The sequence below is a fragment of the Cervus elaphus genome, chromosome 18 (assembly GCF_910594005.1).
Source record: "Cervus elaphus chromosome 18, mCerEla1.1, whole genome shotgun sequence".
NCBI classification, from domain to species: domain Eukaryota; kingdom Metazoa; phylum Chordata; class Mammalia; order Artiodactyla; family Cervidae; genus Cervus; species Cervus elaphus.
Window position 1 is genome coordinate 25,576,056 of NC_057832.1, and position 22,424 is coordinate 25,598,479.

At 39.2% G+C, this 22,424-nt stretch overlaps 1 protein-coding gene across 3 annotated transcripts in view; it reads right to left on the reverse strand.

Annotated features, from left to right (window-relative positions):
• COL28A1 (collagen type XXVIII alpha 1 chain) overlaps nucleotides 1-21,042 on the reverse strand; it is a 184,656-nt gene extending 163,614 nt beyond the window's left edge. The window contains exons 1-7 of one of the 3 annotated variants that reach the window (XM_043871678.1): nucleotides 20,900-21,042; nucleotides 17,526-17,683; nucleotides 16,147-16,703; nucleotides 9,877-9,897; nucleotides 8,210-8,266; nucleotides 6,428-6,481; nucleotides 4,369-4,410 (exon numbers count right to left, since the gene is read on the reverse strand). In XM_043871678.1, the coding sequence (XP_043727613.1) occupies nucleotides 4,369-4,410; nucleotides 6,428-6,481; nucleotides 8,210-8,266; nucleotides 9,877-9,897; nucleotides 16,147-16,703; nucleotides 17,526-17,646 (852 nt within the window). In that variant the 5' untranslated portion in view covers nucleotides 17,647-17,683; nucleotides 20,900-21,042. Of the gene's footprint in view, nucleotides 1-4,368; nucleotides 4,411-6,427; nucleotides 6,482-8,209; nucleotides 8,267-9,876; nucleotides 9,898-16,146; nucleotides 16,704-17,525; nucleotides 17,684-20,899 lie in introns of those variants that run through there. The other 2 variants (XM_043871677.1, XM_043871679.1) reach the window with 2 other exon arrangements.
• Nucleotides 21,043-22,424: the final 1,382 nt, after the last annotated feature.

Genomic DNA, 22,424 nt, shown 5'->3' on the forward strand with positions numbered 1-22,424 from the left:
GTAGAATATGATATTAGAAGGCATAGTTGGAGGAAGTATCTGATGTTTTTCATTTATAAAGTATAACAAAGCACATTTGTATAGTCTTGGAAAGTAAGACCACGTAAAGATAAGCTCGTTTACTTGTCTTTGCTCTTAGGGAATGTGCATATAGTAGAGGGGAGAAAAGAACCTATGTTTCCTTTTATTATATCCTATTCTTAGTTCCACATATTTCTTTCAAACCCAATTTCTTACCCTTTGGCCCGAAGCTAAAGGAAGGACTATACACTGAAACTCACTGTAGCAGTGATGACCTATAACGGTCCTTTCAAAATTGTTATATTGACTTTTAAACTACGAACTCTCACAGCTGAGAATGTTCTATGGAGACTGTTAGAGAAATTGGCTTTGAAAACGAGCTAAGATAATGACCTTTAAAATGCCCGTAAATATTTATATCCATTCAGGCCCTCCTTTCAAATTCGGTCTCGAATATAGAACATCAAGGAAATGAACGGTTCCTTTGTCAACCCTGGTGAGACAGTGACCTTTAAGTTACTATATTTTATCCCACACTAAATAAGGGGCCAGCGATTCAGCAGCTCTTGTGTGTCACTCTTGGGAACCCGGCACAGCCTTCTCTGTTGGGTCACTGCCTGCAGTCCTTTAAGTAACACGATACTGAATTTTAACCTGATTGGAAAATTACCAGCTTTAAGCAACACCAAGTCTTTAATTGGATCAAGTGTCTTTTTCACACAACTATAGTTTCCAAGTATAAAAATAGAATTGTAAGATATATTTTTAAGTGAGCTGGAGAAACCAGTGGAATAAACAAGATGTGAGTGTAGTTACATGTGAGTCAGAGTACAAAATTTTGTTCTGTAGGACTTTTTTTACCAAAGATACAAAGGAAAACTTTAGGAAACAAATAGCACTTCTCTCCAAATGTGCAGTCACTGAGAAATTGAAGAGTAAAACTAGTAAAAAAAAAAAAATGAAATGTTACGGTACAATGTAATCCATGTCGGAAACGCTTATTCACATAAATGGTTTAAGGTTTAGTATAGTGCTTAAACTTAAAGGCCATAGTTAAACTGGTGTTCTTTATAAAAAACAATTCATGTTTGCAGCACTAAAAAAAGACTGGACTTCCCATCTCAGGACTCTTGGGTGATCTGCATCCCTTCTAACCCACCATCATATTTAAAATCCTGTCATTATTTTATGTTCAGAGAGGTAAGATTATATTTAGGAAGGAAACAACACAGTTTACAAGAATAAAGGAATATCATTTTTTATAGTATAATTTTTTCCTGTTTTATTTTCTTGGTTTTTTGTTTGTTTTCTTTTTAGTTTTTTCCCTGAAATCTCTGGTTTCACTTACTAGTTTTAAAATACTCAAGTTTAAGACAGCCTACACTGTGCTCATTGGTCTCTGCAAAATTTGCTTCTGACTTTCCTATTTCTATTAACGGGACCATCATATTTCAAATCATACAGAAATCAAAAGTTTATAATCATCTTTTCTCTCTCCTTGCCCCTTCCATTCTTTTAATCCAACCAATTAAAATTCTCCAGCAGCTTCCAGGGCATTTAGATTCATCCAGAGCTTCTTATTTTTTGGTAATTACACCTTTGTGTATAATCAATTTGTTTTTGTTTTTTTTGGCCACACCATGGGAACTTTTCTTGGCCAGGGATTGAACCCATGCCTCATGCAATGGAAGCGCAGAAGTCCCCATGGAACATCCTCAGCTGTGAGAGTTCATAGTTTAAAAGTCAATACCCAGAGGGATGGGATAGGAGGGAGGTGGGAGGGGGGGTTCAGGATGGGGAATACATGTACACTCATGGCGGACTCAAGTCAATGTATGGCAAAACCAATACAATGTTGTAAAGTAAAATTAATTAATTCATTAATTAAAAAATAAGAAAACAAACAAAAAACAAACAAACAAAGAAAAGTCAGTATAACAATTTTGAAAGGACTGTTATAGGTCATCACTGCTACAGTGAGTTTCAGTGTATAGTCTCTCTTTTAGCTTCGAGCCAAAGGGTAAGAAATTGGGTTTGAAAAAAATATGTGGAACTAAGAATAGAATAGAATGAAAGGAAACATAGGTCCTTTTCTTCCCTCTACTCTGGACCTTCAGGTAGGTCCCAGAGCCCTGAGTTACAAATCGAGGCCCGTGTGATCTAGCCCCTGCCTACCTCACAGCCGCATCTCCTACCCCATTCTTCCTCAGGCTCTGGCTCTCTTCGCATTTCCTGGGCCCACCAAGCTTCTTCCACCCCAGTGCCTTTGCACCTACTGCTCTTTCTGCCTAGGAACCCACGTGACCTTGTTCTGTATTTTCATCAGCAACGCGATGGACGTGAGTTTGAGCAAGCTCTGGGAGTTGGTGATGGACAGGGAGGCCTGGCATGCTGTAGTCCATGGGGTCGCAAAGAGTCAGACAGGACTAAGGGACGGAACTGAACCTTCTCCCTGACTGGAATTTTTATTCACTGATTCGCCTATTGATTGCCTCCTGCTGTGTGAACACTTCATGAAACATGATCTTTCTACCTTGCTCACCTCCATTTCCCCAGCACCCAGTATAGGGCCCAGCACATAGCACGTGCTAAGTAAATCTTGTTGAACGACTGAGGTAGAGTTAGTCACCACATCCCCACATTTCTGCACCTTCGTGGATCTCACAGTGTTCCCCTCCTTTCTGTTTTGTTATCACTGTAGCTCAGTTCTGTCCCATATAACGTGAGCCACATATGGCATTTTCAATTCCTTCATAGCCACTTAAAAAATGCAAGAACTAACGGGTGAAATTAATTTTTAATAATATGTTTTATGTCTCCTAACAGGTCAGAATACTGTCATGTTAACACATGATCAATATTAAAAAATTATCAGTGAGATATTTTCTCTTTTTTTCTGATACTAAGTTATCAAAATTCGGTGTGTAGTTCATTCCGCCAGCACACCTCCCCTCCGGCTTGCCTGTCTTGACTGCCGATTAAGTACACATGGCCAGTGACTCACATGGGCCAGAGCAGCTCTAGCTAATTAACATCCCTGTTACTTCTCATGCAGCCTGTAGCAACAAACCTCTTCAAAGTACACTCTCTGCTTATCCCCACTTCACTTTTGCTTTTAGAGCCAGGCCAAATTAATCTAAAACCACAGCTCTGGGGCCATGTGGCTCATCTAAAATCGCAAGGGGAGTCCATCACCCAGCAAAGCCCAGCCTTCCAGGCATCAGGACCACCCACTCTGACCCCTGGGCTGTGTCTGCCAGTACTGCTCCCAGGGCCCCGTTTCACCATCCCTCACTCATTGCCCTCCCCCTGGCTGCTGCTCACAGCACTCTCCAGCTGGAATGCCTGCCCGTCCACCTTCCAGTCTGTCTTTATCTGACCTGGTCCTTCACGCTTCACTTGTGAGGGCTCATCCCATAGAACCTACCCTGATAGCTCCAGTCTTCTCTGAATGCCCTTTAGACATAATATTTGATGCATGAAATTTTTTATAATGTTTTGACATTCTGCTTCATATTACAGCTGTTTTACCTCTCCTCAAGATAATGGATTTTCCTGAAAATAAGTACTTTGTCTTAATTTTATTTTCACTAACAGTATGCTTTATACATAGAACATACCTAAAAAGTCTTTCCTGAATGAGTAACAAATTTCTGAAGGAATTTCCATTGAGATTATCAAGCTTTCTATCAGATTTCTCATGACGTTGATTACAAACGCCAAGAGAAGCATTTTTCAAACCTCCAGGTCTGAGTCCTGGGCTTTTTCATCCAAGGGGACAAGCTGAGAGAGAAACGTAACAGCTTCTCTTAAGTTCCTGTGTACCTCTCTGCTATCTGCTACACCACTGCAGTCCTCCAGGAAAATGCAAAAGAAGAAATGTAATTATTTCTCAGCTGTACAGTCTCTGACATCATCTAATTTTAGGGATGATAAGTCAACCAGAATGATCTCTTCTTTTACCTGTAGAACTAGATTTACAAAACCATAGTTGAGATGATGTAATTCTTAGGCTCCCCGGATCTTTAATCTTTTTATTTTTTATAAAAAGCACAAGAAGCAAAGCAAAATATTTTTCTCATTTGAGCTTTTCACAAATCTCAAATTGAGCATCAAGGGGTGTCATGTGGTGAAGCACTCTGTCCCATCCTCACTCCTTTTGGACAGAGTATTTTCTCCTCACATAGCAGCTTCTGAGATCACAATCTATCTGACTGCCTGTCTGAGCCATCCAGAGCACATGTAGACATAAATCATTTTTGCACTGCAGGGGTCAAAATGATCCATTACCAAATCTTAGCATCCTGGAATTACTTTCTTAGGAAGGCATTTCAGTCGTGTACATACCCCTGGGCCTCTTTCTCCAGGTTCCCCTTTTTGAGCATCACCCTGTGACAAGAAGAAATTCAGTCAAAATTCCACAGCCCTGCGGAGCAAGTGATTGCTCAATGAAATGCACTCTTCAGAATTCCCAGATTAATAGGTCAACCCAATGGGGAAAGTATCTTTGACCTTGACCACTGACTGACCTTCTCACCATGCAGTCTCAGGAAGAAGACAGCAGCTCAGATAGCCTTTGCCCTTTGAAGTGAAGCCAGATGTATGGGGTGCAGAATCCAGGTATGTTTTCACAGCGCAAGCTGAGACTCGCATGCTAGTTTAACAACAGGGCCGTTGTTCTCAAATAGACCATTGTACCCTCTCGGAGCCAGCCACTCTGGCTTTTCTCCAAGGGGCTTTGGAATGTTTTCCAAAATGTCCTTAAGAGTGATTGCTTGATTTCAGCAAGACTTAGGAAAATATATTATGTGGCACACGATTACAAGCCAAATAAATGAAATGGTCACAAAGACTTACAACAGGTATTTAACAAAACAAAAAGAAGACGTGATGGCATTAATTCAGATCCGTAGAAAGTGGGTGAGTGTAGGGGTGTGAGTGTGTATGTGTTGTAAAGCCACCCAAGAATATTTTACGTTCCCTCTCTTTGGCAAGCAGGCAACTGGCAAAAATGCTTTCATGCATCTAACTTATCATATTTTTCATTAACTCCCTAAACCTAGTCTCAGAAATGGAGTTACTGGGATTAAAATTTTGAATATTTGAATGCTTCTTATGTAGTGCCTAGCTGCTTCCCAAAATGTTTGTGTTTGTGCCAAATTACCCTTGCAATGAAGAAGAAAGTAGTTTCAGCACCATATTGCTAGTTATTACTGTTTTAATATTGCTGTTAGTTGCTTTAAGAAACTTTTTAAAATTTAAAATATAGAAAAAAACAATGTGAACTAGATATGAACTATGTGAACTTCCCTCCACCCCCCATTCCAAAACAACCCAAGAGCCTTGGAGTCCAAAGTTTCTAAAATGTGAACAATTAGTATTAAAGGGCACCTCATTGTCAGTCTTTAAATTTCATCCATTATCCAGTGAAATTAGACATTTTTCTATTTCTTTATTCACTGGATTTATTTCCTCTCTTGAAAACAGTTTGTGTCTTTTGACCATTTAATTATTCATTTCTCACCTATTTTGTAAAATCATTATGCATTATAGCAGGGCTTCCCAGGTGGTACTTGTTGTAAAGAATCCTCCTGCCAGTGCAGGTGACTAAGAGACACGGGTTTGATTCCTGCATCAGGAAGATCCCCTGGAGAAGGAAATGACAACCCACTCGCTATTCTTGCCTGGAGAATCCCATGGACAGAGCAACCTGGTGGGCTACAGTTCATAGGGTCACAAAGAGTCAGACACACCTGAAGTGACTTAGGACATCAGACGGATGCATTATAGCAATTATCTCAATGTCCATGGTGTTTGACATAAATATTTCCATACATGTCTTCCTCTTTAATTATTGTTTTTCATTAAATACAATTTTTCTTTAAATTTTCACATGGTTACATTTGCTAATCTCTCTCCTATGATTCCGTCTGTTCTCTTGAAAGACCATCCCAACAACGATATAATTTTTTAAATCAAAGATTTTTTTTTGGATGGCACACAAAAAAAGAATTAAGGAATTCGTAAAGGAGTTTTAATTCTTAAAACTCAAATGCCAACAGCAATGTGTTTTGGAACATGTATTAGTGATTCATGAAACATTGTAGTAGTCAGTTTAGGCCACCATTATTTAAGAATGAGTTTCTCTTTATTCACCTCCCTAGGTTTCCTGAATTTATTGACTGAAATGGCCATATGCTTCTCTGAATTTGTAAATACAAGCTTATACAAGCCAGACAGATAATGCAGGAAGCAAACAGCCTGTATTCTTCACAAGAATCATCAGATTTTTTTTTTTTTTTTGGCATTGGCATAAAGTACAATGCTTTGTTTTATTAATTTTTGTTCCTTAAGTAGAACTAGAAGGAGATACATTGGTTTAAAGAAAAGCTGTTTAGTCATTTACCGGATTTCCTTTTGGTCCTCGCTCACCTTTGATACCTGGGTTTCCATGTGTACCCTGAAGGCAAAGGGGAAAAAGATTACATGGAACAGACCTTCTATTAGTTTCCTACACCTTACAGTAATTTCTTATCAGCTTCATCCCATAAAATGAGAGAAGATTATAAAAACAAAACTTTGCCTACCAAGCAGAGATTCAACTCTGCTTACCCTTACTACACACTGGGAAGATGGCACAGTCGCGGATAGGCAGATTCCCTAGATTTGCTCAAAAAAAGATAATGTCTCTCTTTTCCTGATATCCAAGGGAGAGTTTCAAAAGATAGGATAAGAGAGGTCTTCAGTTTTTTTCCAGACAGTCATTTTATTTTCCTATTCTCAAATCACCAAAAATCTCACTCTTCTGTGAGCTGGTTTTGGGAACACTCAATAAATGCTAAATGACATAGTTCTATGGCTGTGGACTGACAGGCTACAGGTTCTATAGGAACTGAGCATTCTAAAGAGTAGGACACGGCTGAGTGGCTATGCACACATGTACACATATGGCTATCCCTATAAAAACATGGTGTAGTAATCTCTTCCAACAATATTGAGTGACTGAAATGGTCAGATTAGCTTAGCAATTGTAAGTTTTCTGACTGTTTATTCTAAAACATTATTGAATATCCCAAGCAAACCTTTCCTGCTCATTTCTTGCTCTAACAAGTATAAACTAAGGCTGCATAGGAAGGAGAAGTTAAACCTCTGCTTTGACCAAAATCAGGTTTTACTGACTGCCACATTTTCATGTGATGTATCTAGTGTGTATTTTGAAAAAAAAAAAATTAAAAAGACAAACATTCTGTCTTTCTGATGCCTTGATTGGTAGAATGATTTGAAAACGTGTCGGTTTTGGACCCAAGACTCAGAAGAAAATGTGTCCGAGTCTAAGAAATTCACTGTATGCATTTCCCTCCTTGCCCCCAAATGCAAGCATCAGTTCAAAAACATTATTCATGCATTTTCGTGAAGTGTCTCCTCTGGGCTCTTGACCTCTAAGGTCTGAAATCACAGAAGAAAATGAAAAATTGAAGGAGCATCATGGAGGTGTCTAAAAGCGTGTGTTAGAGAAATGTCTAACATCTCCAGTCATTGTGATGTCATTTCCAACACCTTCCCAGATTAGATATGGCACCTACCAGGTATTAGGGCAGAATATAAGGGAAGCACGCACGTCTTTGGGGATTATCTTTTCAAGTACTGAACCATGTTAGCAAATCCTGCCATTTATCTCCAGTTGCCAAGTGGTGTCTTCCATTTCACACAATTCACTAATATCCAGAGCTCCCTAACAAGCTTCCTCCCCACTAGGCGTTTTTGGGGTTGCACTTGGTTAAGTGTGAAGACACAGTTAACTTCTGGAGCAGTCACTTGTTTGTAGTTGGAAGTGAGATCAAGCTTTGCCTAGCTCACGGAGGACCTATATGAACCCTTTCTCTATATTTTCACTTCAGTACTGAGAAATTCTGGCTCCAATTGTCACATCAGAAGAGATGCTGAGATATCCTCTGTGGGAAGAACATCTGATTTTAAGGCAAACTGCCCTCAGTTCAGGTCAGTAAAATCCCAAGCTCATTTCTTAGGACAGAGTGTATCCCTTTAGGAATAAAAGAAAGACACAATATTTCCGTTTTTGCTGCAATTTGCTTTTCAACAGCACAAAGTAGCCCAGTGTTTTCAGCATAGAGTATCATGGCTAGGACTTCCGGAGCTGACCCTAAGTTCAAAGCAGAAATATACTCACAGGAGACCCTGGATCGCCGGGATCCCCCTTCTCACATTCACAAATCTTGCGTTCACACTAAATCAACAATGAAACACAACGTTAACACACAGTGAAATAGAGCATATTAAATATCATTCAACACATAACTAAATGGAGCACTCCCTTGAAGAAACTTTACCTTGAAAATTTATGGAGCTTTGGCTCTCCCTATTACATTCTTCTAAGAAAACTCTGAGCTAGGAAGAGCCAGCTAATAAAGTATTAAATGTTGGCATGGTTAAATAAAATAGACCTCCCATTAATGTGTATTAATATAACATCTACTCATCAGTTAAGATGAGAAAACAAACATTTTCAGTGGACTTTTGGAGTTTCTGCTGTTTTTCTTCTATGTAACACATCCAGGCTCAATAATATACAAAGATCAAATACTGCTTTACTCAATAAAGGAAATATTTTGATTTAAACCATATTTTATCAATTCTGAGATGCATCTTTTCCCTTATTTTCACATCTTTGAAATCAGAAGTATTCTATGAGTCAGGCTCGACCAGGATGAAGCTGGTGTTTTCTGCACATGCCCTTCAGCTCTTCCAGAATGAGATGGAAGAAAACTCCAAAGACACAACCAGAGCACCTGAGGAAATGCTGTGTCATCTATAGTTTTTGTGGCACAGGGGCCGGTATTGTGTGCAAAAGCCAGGGCAGCAGTGACTCTGAGACAGAAAGTGATTCAGAAGATTTCGACTTTGAGTGCAAAGAAGTGGTAGAAATAACCAATTTAGTTTGCTTATATTTGCTCTTTTAAGTATGCACAAAAGTGATACAGGATTTAAAAATCTATATCTAAGTACATGTAAAAGGACTCTTGCCTTAAGTATAAAATGAAAAATTGTGATTCATAAGAAGGCACTGTATCATATTTTAATTGGGAGAGAGCTTTTTTAAAATCTCTCTAAATGGCATGTAAAATAGTGATGTATCTGACCATGTATGATTCAGCAAAGCATGGTTCTCTACACGCTTTGGCTGGCTCCTAAGTATTTTATGTGATACTGCTCATAAGTGTCCTCATGTTAAAGAAGCAATTTCTCAAACTAAGTTCAGATGTTCTAAACCCTCGGCCCAGAAACATACGTCCAGTACTGCAGTCCTCAGCAAGCTGATGGCCATCCATTGTGCTGAGTGCTGTCCAACCAGTATTGGCCAGCTTCCTTCGCCAGTTGGTCTGGTGGCCACCATCAGGGAGGAGATGAGCTGTCAGTCATCAGGCAGCAGGGTGACTCTGAGCCCTGTCCATTAGCCAGGAACACTACTTCATCCTGGCCAGCTCAAGACCCGCTAGAGTGGAGGACCCTCATGAGCGGGGGGTATTGAGACACAGCTGGGATGAAGGAAGCCGTATCAAAGTAAGCAAAACCTGTATCATCTGCATTGTCGCTGATTTCTAAAACCGCTCTCTAAAATCGTTTAAATACTTCCTACTTTTTCTAAAATTTCCAACCTGCAGTGGATATGGCAGCATAAAAGAAATCAAGTGGCTGCCTCAAAATAGAGCAGCTCATTTTGAAAAAGTAAGAATTTTTATTTAGTCACACCTTACCTTCTAATGTGAATTATACTGCTGATTTGATTATGTGAGCATTTTAGAGTAATTCATAGTCATCAAAGCACATGGTGCTTACCTTCTTTTCAAATAAGATCTCCTAGGAGGGAAAAAAGAATGAAACATTAACTCAATTCATGATTCTGCTTCCAGCTTCTTATTAGCCTTAATTATTCCCAATGGGATATGCAATTTCCAAGAAGAATAGCAATTCAGCCTTTTTAACCTTGTAAAAGCAATAAAGCCCCGGCCAACCACCCAAGGAGCACTCTGAGCCATATACTAATAGAAGACATGAAGGGTACTAACATTCATTAAAAATAATTTTTTTCTAGGAACTTCATCCTATTGTATCCCATGTTTTCTCTCCTGTTCCTTTATCAGCTCTAGAATCTCCATAGTTTGGCTACAAGCTCAATCAGCCATAATGAGAATTTTCTTTCTTTTATTTACAAAGACTTAGGCAGAATATACAATTGTGTATTTTCTCTTCTCTATTTTTCTATCCCTATGTGCTGTGCTGTGCTTAGTCGCTCAGTCGTGTCCAACTCTTCACAACCCCCAAGGGCTGTAGCCCACCAGGCTTCTCTGTGCATGGTGTTTCTCCAAGTAAGAATACTGGAATAGGTTGCCATGCCCTCCTCCAGGGGATCTTCCACACCCAGGGATAGAACCCAGGTCTCCCACATTGCAGGTGGATCAGATTCTTTAACATCTAAGCCACCAGGGAAGACCAAGAATACTGGAGTGTATAGCCTATCCCTTCTCCAGGGAATCTTCCTGACCCAGGAATTCAATGGGGTTGTCCTGCATTGCAGGCGGATTCTTTACCATCTGAGCTATCAGGGAAGCTTTTATCCCTATACAGATGTTCATTTATTGTTTAGCATTAGAACATTAATTTTAGGGTGATAACTTCATGAAACGTTAATGAGCCTTAGAAGTCAGTGTGGCCCAGTGGCTCATTCTTTCATAAAGAAAGGAGACACAGTGCTGTGACTTGCCCAAGGTCACACTGTTGGGCTGATCTACTTGACCAAGCTCAGCACTATTTCCTACTTAACCACACAGAGATGAATTAGCCAGAATATTTTTCAAAACTACTTTCAATTCATAATTTTAGAGAAATTCACAGTGTGGTTTTTGTCAGACCTTTAGGCCTCACTGCCCCACTCCAGTTCAGTGGGGTATTATTACCTGAAAAGTGTACTGAAGATCATGTCTGAATCAGTGGACACAAGCTATGTTTACAGATAGAATCATTACTCTCTGAAGGTAGAATTTATGTGTCAAATTAATGCCTTATGACTGAATCTGAGGGGTAGCTCACACATGATAAAATAGAAAATGGAAGCAAAAAGCACTAGAATATTTGTTGCAAGTTGTTAAAAATAAAGAATGTAATGAGGAAGCTAAAGATAAGTCAGAGTTGTACCTTTACAGAAGACTCTGAATCCTTTTAGTTTTGTTTTTACTCTACATCTATTTCAATACAAATGAGTTGTTTAGAGAAGATATAGCAACTTGCTTTAGGTAGCTCTGGTGATTTAATCAGGCCAAAATTTAGGCTAGGAATTCAGGGTCATCTAGGGTTTTCATCCTGTTTCCACCATTATCTAGCCACCTGTCCGTGGGCAAGTCATATAATCCTTCCAGTTCATTTTCCACATCTATAAAACAAAGAAGCTTGACCCCGTGGTCTTGGGAGCTGTCCAACTCTGGCCACAGACCCTATCTACCAAAATCAACATCTCAACTATGCTCTCTTTCTCTTGCCCTACCCCAATGATTTTAAATTACTGGGCAAAGTAAACCCAGGCTGAAAGCAGATGAGATACTAATGTCTTTAAGAACTAGTAGGTCATGTGGACAATGGAAACTCAGCTAAACTGACAATTTTAGTGTAAAACAGCATTACCCTCTCCAGAATATTTGGCTGTGCCTAGAAAGTTGAAATTTACATGCTTTATCTCCAGGCTGCCCAGGACAAGTCCTGGCTTCCACCTGTGATCCTGACATACTTTCCAGACACAGCCTAGAGAAATTCTTGTATAGTTCAGCATTCATTGTTTTTAATAGTGAACAATTTGAAATAAAATGTCCATCAATAACATAATGGATCAATAAGCAAAATACCACTCAGCAGTTAAAATCAATGTATTGAATTTATATATTTTAACAGATAAATTTCCTAAAAAGTTGAATGAAAAAGAAAGTTGAAGATGAATGCCTAGAACATGATCCAAATTGTGAAAATATTTAAAATATACATCAGAAACTTGGTTTCCTCTGAGAGGGAGAGAAGGAAAAGAAATCTGAAAGAGAGGCAATAAAGCAACTAATAATTCAAGTCAGATTGTAATATTTGAAAATAGCTACTGAAATAAAGAAAAATTCAAAGTTGTGTCCCTTTATCATCTTTTTTTACTAAGCAATATACTTATCGATTTTAAACTCATGAATTTAGCCACTAGTGCGGCAGATGTGTAATTTTACACTTTTTTAGCTTTTCCTTTGAAAATTCAATTTCTGCTTTGCCACATTACCCTTTAAATGTATGTGCCACGAGGCTTAAAAGCTGTAACAATGCAACTAATTATTTTTGGAACTCATTGGCTTTTGTGTTTGCTTGAATTTATATTTCCGTGGAAACAAAAATGGACCCAAACCTCACAATAGATAAGACTGTTTCAAACAAGAGCAAAGCTGCATTCCCTAAGGGCACTTGCAGTCCATAAGCCCCAGTGATAGAGAACACCGCACAGCCAGCTGCATGGGAAGGAGAGCCTAGACTTGGCTGGCAGAGAAGGAGGAATAGGATGGTTTCTTGGAATTGGTTGGCCTTCTGGATGATTTTGAATAAAGGAATGCAAAGGACCAACTCATTAATGGAATGTTGTTCTATATGTCAAAGTTGATAAGGAAAAAAGGCATAAAGACCCATGTGGGCAATCAGACAAAGGAAACACTGAGGAGGGACATTTTTAAAAAGTGGACAGAGCTGGAGGCTTGGAGAGTAGTGAGGCATTTTGCTTAAGCAGAGAGGCAGGCCATGTGGGAACAGTTGGGAGAACGTGGTCAAAGCCAGAGGGAAGGTCCTGTTCAATGGAAGTCTAGGTGGATACTGTGATTTAAATGAAAAAGTATAAATAGAGAAAGGACCTCATCAGAGCAAAAAGAAGGGGCATTTTATTAACAGAGTCAGAGTTTTATGATGGTAGATATGTGGGAAAAAAAGAAGTCTAGGATGGAACTGCCAATTTTGTGAGTGACCAGGAGGTCAATGCTCTCAGAAGGGAACAGAGGAAATGTGAGGAAGGTGCCAAAGTTACTAGCATGACAGCAAATAGGATGAGAATAAAGAACTTAGTAGGCAAGGATTACAAATTCTATGACAAAAATAATATTTGCAACTTAATATAGCAGAAGAATAGCCATTATCAAATCTCAGAGAACAGAAATAAGGCTCTAAACAGAGGAGGCCTTGAAAAACTGGGAAGTGGACCATCCTAATAAATTAATGAAGCCTAGGATTCTAAAGATGATATAGAAATGATGAAGTTGATCCCTTCTTGCTCTGTGAGGGAGAAGATGCACTAAATTAATGTTTTTCTTAGTAATCTCCAAATAAAGAGACCAATTTGTTACACTTGTTATTCCCATAAAGACTTTTTTTAAAGCTTAAGGTCAAAGATAATAAAGACTTTTTTTTAATATCCACATACTCTCTCTTGCTCTTTTAAAGGACCAAGTAAGATATCCAGAATGTTGGTTTGAATGTGTTTCTTTAGGGTTCAGTACTATTCTGTAAATCATAATAAAACAGAAACACGAATATTTTCTTTTTGGAATCATCAGGTCTCTCTTGGGTAATTTAGAACTAAATTGTTTTCAGGGTTTCTTACATGATACTTCCTGATAGAGGTGCCAAGGAACATGCAATGATTCCTTGATTTTTCTGGGCTCCTGCAAAATCTATTCACCGTGTACACTCCTGTCCATAAATTCAACTAAAGTCTACTCTGCAATGAAAAGAATAAACTGACAATAGAAAAACAACCCAGATGAATTTCAGAATCATTACACTGGGAGGATGGAGCTGACAAAAGGAGTACACATGACGTGCGCTTGTTTTTATAAAATTCTAGAAGATGTACACTAATTTAGGGTGACAAGTCAGGTCAGTAGTATCTCAGGAACAAGGAATGCATGTATTGCAAAGAGGCATAAGGAAACTTTTAGAGATGATGACGATGTTCTGTATCCTATTTGTGTTGGTGGTTTCATGGGTGAATACATCTAGAAAAACTCACGGAATTTTGCATTTAAAGTAGATGAAGTTTTGTGCTTATACATAAGTAACTTATTTTTTTAAGTCAACTTCATGATTATTTCAACTTCATGATTCTTTCTTTCAAAAGAAAAAGTTTGAAAAATTGAATTACAGATGTAACAGAAACAGATTAGATAAGGACTTTTCAGATAGTCTGAGCAAAAGTCCAGTTTTGCTTCCTAGACAGTGGCCATTTGAAACATTGATACTTAGTATATATCTCTTTGAAAAACCCTATAAGCTGTTTGGATCCTGCAATTTGTTTGGAAAGCAGCACCTCCTTCTAAGAAATGGCTTGTTCACAGAGCTTCCATCTGAACAAACAAGCTGAAATCAGAGGATGCTACGGAAGAGTAGAGTCATGAGGATGCTTGGTCATTTTTCGGTCTCCCCAGAAACAGTTTTGCTTCGGATGTACTGCCAAGAGCCTGCGCTCTCAGTTGGGCAGGAGTTCTTAGCGAGGGTGTGTCTGGAGGGAGTATGAACCTCCTGAGCTGACACATCTGGCCAAACAAGGAGCTGCCTGTCCTGTGTCTTCTCCAGGCAGCAGCGGATGACTCATTATCACAACCCCGGGGTTCTTTCCTGCACATGCTGGAAACTTCTGTCTCATTCAGTGGTGAGGACTCAAATTAGGCACAGGCAGGGCTAGGCAGTTAGCCTGACCCCCCTGCACGTTCCCTTTCCTGCAGAAGAAATGCTCACGTAAGCATTCACCCCAGGTACCTGAGGGCTGAGCCCGTCGTCTGAGGTCTAGGCAGAACTGCCCCCTCGTCTTCCCCTAATGCCCAAGTTTCAAAAGGCTAAAAACAGCAGTAGGTTTTGGAGCATGAATGTTTCTTAACTGTTTCAAGGAGTTTTTGCTTGAGAAAACCTTTTAAAAAATTACTCTCTTCTCTCCCAATGTAACTTTACAGGATCAAGCATGCAGGCTCTGGGGTCTTTGCCTGGCCTTAAATTTTCAACTATAAAATGGAGATAATAAGAGTACCTACATAATAAGATTGTTGTAAACATTGAATAAAAGAAAATATACAAAGCACTCCGAGCAATGCCTAATACAGAGCACTCAAGACATAACCACTGTGACTTAGGTAAGAAAAACTCAGCATCTCGTGCTAAAAACAACTGAGAGTAACAAAATCAAAGCAATGTTGGGAAAAAGAATTGAGAGACGGGACAAAAGGAGCAAGACAATCTCTGAAAGAGGGCCTGAGGTTTTTTCAATCGATAGAAAAGAGCCATATGAAGTACTCAGGACCTAAAGGACACATCAGCCTAGCCCTCTTGTCAAGAATATTTTTTTTTAAATCAGCATTTTTAAGAAAATTAATTTTTGACACTTAACAAATCAGCCACCTTATCTCCAGGAGTTCCTCCTTGAGAAATGTGGTGAAGAGGAATTTTGTTTTGATTGCTTTGCGTTGTGTTCTCCCTAGCAGCGAGGAAGGGTTCTTATAACCAATAAAGAAAAGCAGTGATACCGCCAATCGTGAGTTAAAATTAGATGACCTTGTTAACACCTAAGAGTCAAGGAGATAAATTTTCAAAATGGAAGTCTGCGACCTTCACTTGAGCATAATATGGCAAATGGTGAGACAAAGGGTCAAAAAATATTTCTGCACAAGTGAAACAGGAAAAAAAGAACTTAAGACAATATGGCAGATTGCAATTTGACCACAAATCGAATATAAGTCGGCAGCGTTCACTGAGCCCAGGATGCACAAACAGGAGTCCCAGATGGATGATTGGAAATGAATCCTTCCGAACTCTTCAGCATTGGCTGATGGTAAAGTCAGGAATGCAATTACAGAGAATTAGCCTGGTACCTCCCCAGTTTATGTGGTGCAAACTGTCAAGAATGTAGAGACACATCAGAAAGATTATTCTTTCCATTTCAAAGGTAGATTTTTTTTCCCTTTCATCTTTTTGACCTATTATCCTTTCAGAATTTGTGAACAAATTATCAGCATTATTATAAGAAATGTATATAAAATCAACATGTTAGGTACCTACCAGGCGATCCTGAATTTTGTCGACAAGGGTTGACTCATTCAGCAAGAGAATGGGTACACTGGGTAAATCCCCAGATATCAAGCGCAGTTTGGTTTCGTTGACCACAGTAGAAAGTCCAATGGTGATAAATAATATCCCTGCAGTTCTGGCATCTTCAGAAATACTTTGAACATCTGGATTCTTCGGATGGTCAATGCCGTCAGTCATCAGCAGAGCCACTTTCACGCCATCCTTACGCCCTTCCCTCTTAAGTAGCCTCGTGGCATTGGCGATGGCGTAATAAGAGAAAGTTCCTTGCCCAATGAAATTCATAGACTTGACCCTCTGTTTAAAAGTCTGTAGATCTTTCCAGGAGGAAAAAGGTGGATCAATTTGGACAGAGCTGCTAAACTGAAGGGCTGCCAGTTTGATGTCATATTTCAAGGAGCCCACTGGGGTCAACTGAAATATCTTGTCACTCAAGCTACCCACAAAATCTTTTTGTTTGTCAAAGAGAAAAATTTTGGAACTTTCAGAGCTGTCGACGACGAAGACAAGATCTATGAAGCACGTGGAGTCTGAAATAGAGCAAATAGGTTAGGCAGCATCCTTGTCCCCACTTGTAAAACAACTTTGCATGAGGAAAGCCCTGAGGCGTGTGGTCTGAATTGCTGATTTCCAAGAGCAGAAGGAAGTGAAAAAGAGAGGCACCTTGGAGATCAGGCTTACATTGTAAATAACTAAATCTCTTTCCAAGTCTTCAAATTCTTTTCCTCTTCTAAAATCGTGCAAATCAAAAGCAAACAAAATACCATATATTCTGAGCATCTTCCTAAGGTAAAACTTACTTAAAGTGAGAGGAAAAGAAAGTACATTGTAGTCTAAAAATTCAACAAACACTAGGCAAAGTTGTCTAGAAGTAAATAATACTCTGCCTCATTCCCAGATTGTGTGACATATTGGTGAGGCCCCATCTTGTTTGGGTGCAATTTTTAGTTTTTTAACATTTTTTAAATCAAGGGAGAAAATGACCGGATGCGTCACATTGCAGCAGTGGTGAGGGACCCAGAAACCTAATAGTGAGAACTGAAGGTTGAATCCTAGCTCTGTGACTTGCTAGCTAATTTGTCTGCAGCCTCAAGCATGCCACTTCACCTTCTGGGCCTCAGTTTCCTTATCTATGTGAGTGGCGTTCTCTGTTGTGCCCACTTATGTATGCTCTGTAAGTACCCATGTAAGTATGCTCTGTCAGTATGTAAGGTGCCTTATGATCATATCAAAATAGAATATCACATATATACATAAATATGTGGTTTGCGGTTTATACCAAGTGCTATTTGGAAAAATTCATTTTAGGGTTTTAAGAAACTAAAACTAACAAAGATAAAACATTTTTTTACCCTGGAGATTTTTCCTTGCAAGTAAATTGGTCTTTGAGCCTTTCTTTCTTTGTCCATATATTGCTTGACTCATAAAAGCTGGCAAAAGCAGGAGATACAGGACAAAATGTCTGTTCCACATTATGATGGATGGTGAAAAATCATCCGCCGTGTAGCACCTTTAATTTAAAAAATCAGTTATAAATACTTTAATAAGATATAGAGTTTGCTATTTTTAACTTCAAGCTGGTAAAACTGAAAGCTGGCATGTGGAAAAAGAAAAGGGTTTTTCATTCATATTTATGGAGAATTATCCACATGGGGATTTTTAAAGTTTCTAATCTAAATAAATCATGGTGACACAACCAAATGTCTATTAATGAATATTTTTGTATATTCAAAGAGTTACATCCAAGTAGTCTGAATTTCCCATTATGTTGTGGGAAACAGGAGAGGGGAGAGCTGTTTAAAAACATTTCAGTCCCACTCTATATGATGACTGCGTTTCAATCACAGGGCCTGTTTGACATTTCCACATTCTCCAAGGTAGTATCAGATTGCTACAAGGTTGTTTTATCCATTTTCATTATGACTAACTCCTGACCGTGCCAATATTTTTACAGGGTTGTAGAGAGCCACCACAATTCAGTCTTAATATTACATGCACAATTTCAGTGAGTTCAGAGGTCATCAAAAATTGAATTGCCCTTCTGTTTCCACAGAACCCCATTTTCTACATTTACTTTGTTAACTTCATCTCCACTGGAGCTTCAAGCTGTCCTACAGCTGCATATCCCGTCAGTCAAAAGAGTGTGAGAGCAAAAAAAACAAAAAACAAAAAAAACAGATTTGCTAGGGGTTAGCTGGAAGAACTACCGAACAGAAATAGGACTTGAAATCAGGAAGCAAGCCCCTCTGAAAGGCCCTGTGAAACTTTTTTCCTGGATAGATTAAAGTATAATCCTATATTTAAATCTTCAGCAATCTTCAGCACTCAGTAAGCCCAGCTATGTACCAAGTGCCTTTAAAAGCCACAGACTTGCCTGGCAAAAGAAGACTCATGTGTGGCTAGCCCAGTAGACCTGAGAATGGGAGTAAGAAGGCTTATTTTGAACCCCATGTTTTGCATGGTTTGGAAATGCTTGCCGGCTTGAAGTGTATAGACTTTAGAAGTTCTGGAAAAAGAATCACAGTTTCCTTCTTTGGCACCTTGCCTTCAGGGAATGGTAAACTGGGAAATCATAAGCATGAATTTTTCCAGACTCTGAATGGGGGGGCGGGGCGGGCGGTTGGAAATAAATGCTAAGGCAATAAAGAATGAGATGGGAGACTGACTTCTTCATACATGCCAGATGGAGAAGCCCCAAGGAGAAGCAAAGCCATCGGATTGGGGAAGAATCAGTGGAGGGCTCCAGGCCATAGTCTGCCCCTAGAATAGCCTTGATTAGCAGGAAGCTTATTAAGCTGGCCTTGTATCAGTATGGCCAAGTGTGCGTGTGTGTGTGTGCCTAGTCGCTCAGTCACGTCCAACTCTTTGTGACCCCATGGACGATAGCCCACCAGGCTCCTCTGCCCGTGGAATTCTCCAGGCAAGAGTCCTGGAGTGGTTTGACATTCCCTTCTCCAGGGGATCTTCCTGACCCAGGGGTCAAAACCATGTGTCCTGTATTGCAGGAAGATTCTTCACTGTCTGTGCCACCATATCTCTTGGCATTTGCCTCACATGCAATTGACCAAATGTTAACTGCTCTTCAGACCAGCTTTGCTAAGATTTGGAGACAACTAGGTATTAAAAGGGACTTCCTGGTAGCTCAGATGGTAAAGAATCTGCCTGCAATGCAGGAGACCCAGGTTTGATCCTTGCATCAGGAAGATCCCCTGGAGAAGAGAATGGCTACCCGCTCCTGCATTCTTGCCTGGAGAATCCCACAGACAGAGGAGCCTGGTGGGCTACAGTCCGTGGGATCGCAAAGAGTCGGACATCACTGAGCAACTAGCAGTTTCACAGTTTCACATCCAAAGCTGTGTATCAAAACGTGGCCGCTGTTACATTTCAGAGGGGGAGAATGTGTAACATCATGTCCCTGGTATTACATATGACTTCTTTCTTTTGTTGACCCTTGTACTTAAAGAAGTTCTCAGAAGTTCTGGAAATAAGAGACTGAAAATTTAATTTCATTGAGAGCAAGAGAGATTTTACAAGCTTGTAGTTTGTAGATCAAGACAACTCTTCAAAAACCTAAAGAAGGGGATCCCCATGCAGGATCCTGAGATGAAAACCACTATTTCTCTTATTTGCAGGCCTCATTTTGGGCTTCGGAAATGCTGGCTTTAAATAGATATCTTTCCCCTAAACTAGGCACTTGCTCAGACAGTTTGTTAATGTGTAATTATGAATTCATAACTGAAGCCTTATATATATATAATGTTCCCTAACACAACTGATTCATTAGCAATAATCACAATATCTCATACTTTACTACTATTTGTTCTGACATTTTTTATCTAGTTCTCCCAAACCAAAGTCATGCTGTTGCTTTCCGATATTAGCCAGAGGACACCCGTACACTTTCTTTAGTTTTTCAGTTCTACTATCCTCCTAAAATCTCATATTAGTTTAATATCTTTTTTTCTCTTAGTTTAATATCTTAAGAGTCCACTCAATTTGGATCCCTTTTGTCATGTTTTATTTTGCCTTGGTTTTTAATACTTCCCACCTTTCTCTCGTTTAGATGTTATATACAAGCAAAATATGTTTCAGGGGAAAAGAGTCATTAGTTAAATAAAGGAAATATAAACCTCTGTGCTTACTACAGTTTGCATTTCATAAATGCAGAAACAATTGTTACCTTTAATCAAATGCCATAGTGTTGGCTTTTTTGTGTGAAATTTATTTGGGGTAAATATCAGGATCAATAAAGCCAAGAGAACTTATATTTTATGACTTTTTGGAAATAAGATTATCTTTCAGCAAAGTTTACTAATTTTATTCACTATGTTTGCATCTCATTTGTTTTGCCATGAAGATAAAGTGATCGGATACTTTATCCAAATCGTTAAACTACCATGTTATAAAGCATTCTGCAGTGAATGCTGAGTTATAAAAACGTGTCCAAATTAAAAAAAAAAGATGTCCCAAAAGATATTAACAGTATAACAATGCTACATAGTAGGCTATAAATTAAAAATCAATTTTGAAATAGCTTTAAAATTTACATTTCTACATTTTAACAATTATTCTTATTTCCCTGACAATATAATTAAAGTAATAACAAAGGATAAAAAAATTTGATAAGCTTTCTTCACATAATAAATACATAAACTGCTTAATCTTCCACAGTTCCTAGATGTCTGAACTGACTTCCAGTGATTAAAACAAAACAGTCATGTCTTACCTTATAAAGTTTATCAAACAGGAATTAAAGACTGGTTAAGCAAATGCCAACAGCAAGGACCATTGCTGAGGATGGAGCTGACTATTTGATATTGTTCTGTTCTGTGGGAAATAAAAATTGTCTTTGCTTTTAGATCTTTTGTAATTCTCTACTCATGTTTTTTAGACTAATAAAGCAAGAGTGGCTAGGCATTTGGCCAGGGTGCAAGATCTGGGTGGGATCAGTGAGTAATTTAAAGGAGCAGCGCCTTTCATAATAAGCCTGTGCTTTCCAGGCTGTTCTAAAAATAACTTGGGCAGATTTTCTACAGTTTAGACGTTTATTGACCGCCTGCCTTTGTTTGTCAGGCTGTGTCCTCTTTCTGGTCCTTTGCCCGGGAGTTGCTCGGTAAGATACTGTTTCTGAAGAGCTCTGTGAAGGAGGGTAAGTCATACCAGCTTGAGTGTGCATGCTAAGTCACTTCAATCGTGTCCGACTCATTGTGATCCCATGGACTGTAGTCCACCAGGCTCCTCTGTCCGTGGGACTTCCCAGGCAAGAACACTGAAGTGGGTTCCCACTTACTTCTCCAGGGGATCTTCCCAATCCAGGGGTCGAAACTACATCTCTTGCATTGCAGGGGGATCTTAGTGACTGTAATTATAGAGTTGGGAGTCCCATGAAAACAAGGTCTTGTTGCCGATGTTTAGTCATTCAGTTGTTCCAAATCTTTGTGACCCCGTGGACTATAGTCCACCAGGCTCCTCTGTCCATGGGATTTCCCAGGCAAGAATACCGGAGTGAGTTTCCATTTCTTTGTCCAGGGGATCTTCCCAACCCAGACTCAGATGCAAATCTGGCTTTTCAACAGAGGCAGTGGGTTGATAATTATTGAAGATAGGTGATGAGCATATAAAAGTTTGTGATTCTAGTCTTTCTACACTTGTGATTTTTGACAAGTTACATAACCAAATATATAGACTATTGTACAGAATTTTGTCCTGATTCTGTCTCTCACATGGGGACCTCAGTTTCCCACTTATGAAATGAAGGAGGGAATTTAATTATTTATCAAGAATCTGTCAAACTGTAACATGACAAGGAGGATTACAATGGTCAATATTCTGAGGTCTCCATCCAGGAAAGGTGATCACTGTAGTCATTGCATTCTCTTTTTGCCCTATTTTCTACCTGTGGTTACAGCTCATATTATTAATAAATCAATATTTGTCAGTGCAAAACATATTGCCAAGAAGCCACTAGACCCCTACACAACTTACAGCAGGTTTCTCTACAGACTGCCTCAAGGATCAGGAAAAGCAAGACGATCAGAGAAAGCGATAGGAGTGTTCATGTTATAATTTAGAATCGGCTTTCTTAAGAAGCCATGTCAGCATTTATATCTCCACTTATAGTGACAGTAATAGCTTCCATTCCATGAACTCTTTACCAGGTGCCAGGCACTGGGCTAAGTGCTTCACACACATTATGGGATTTAACCCTTCAAAAGCAAACCATCTGCTCATTGTAAGGACTGCAGGGGTTT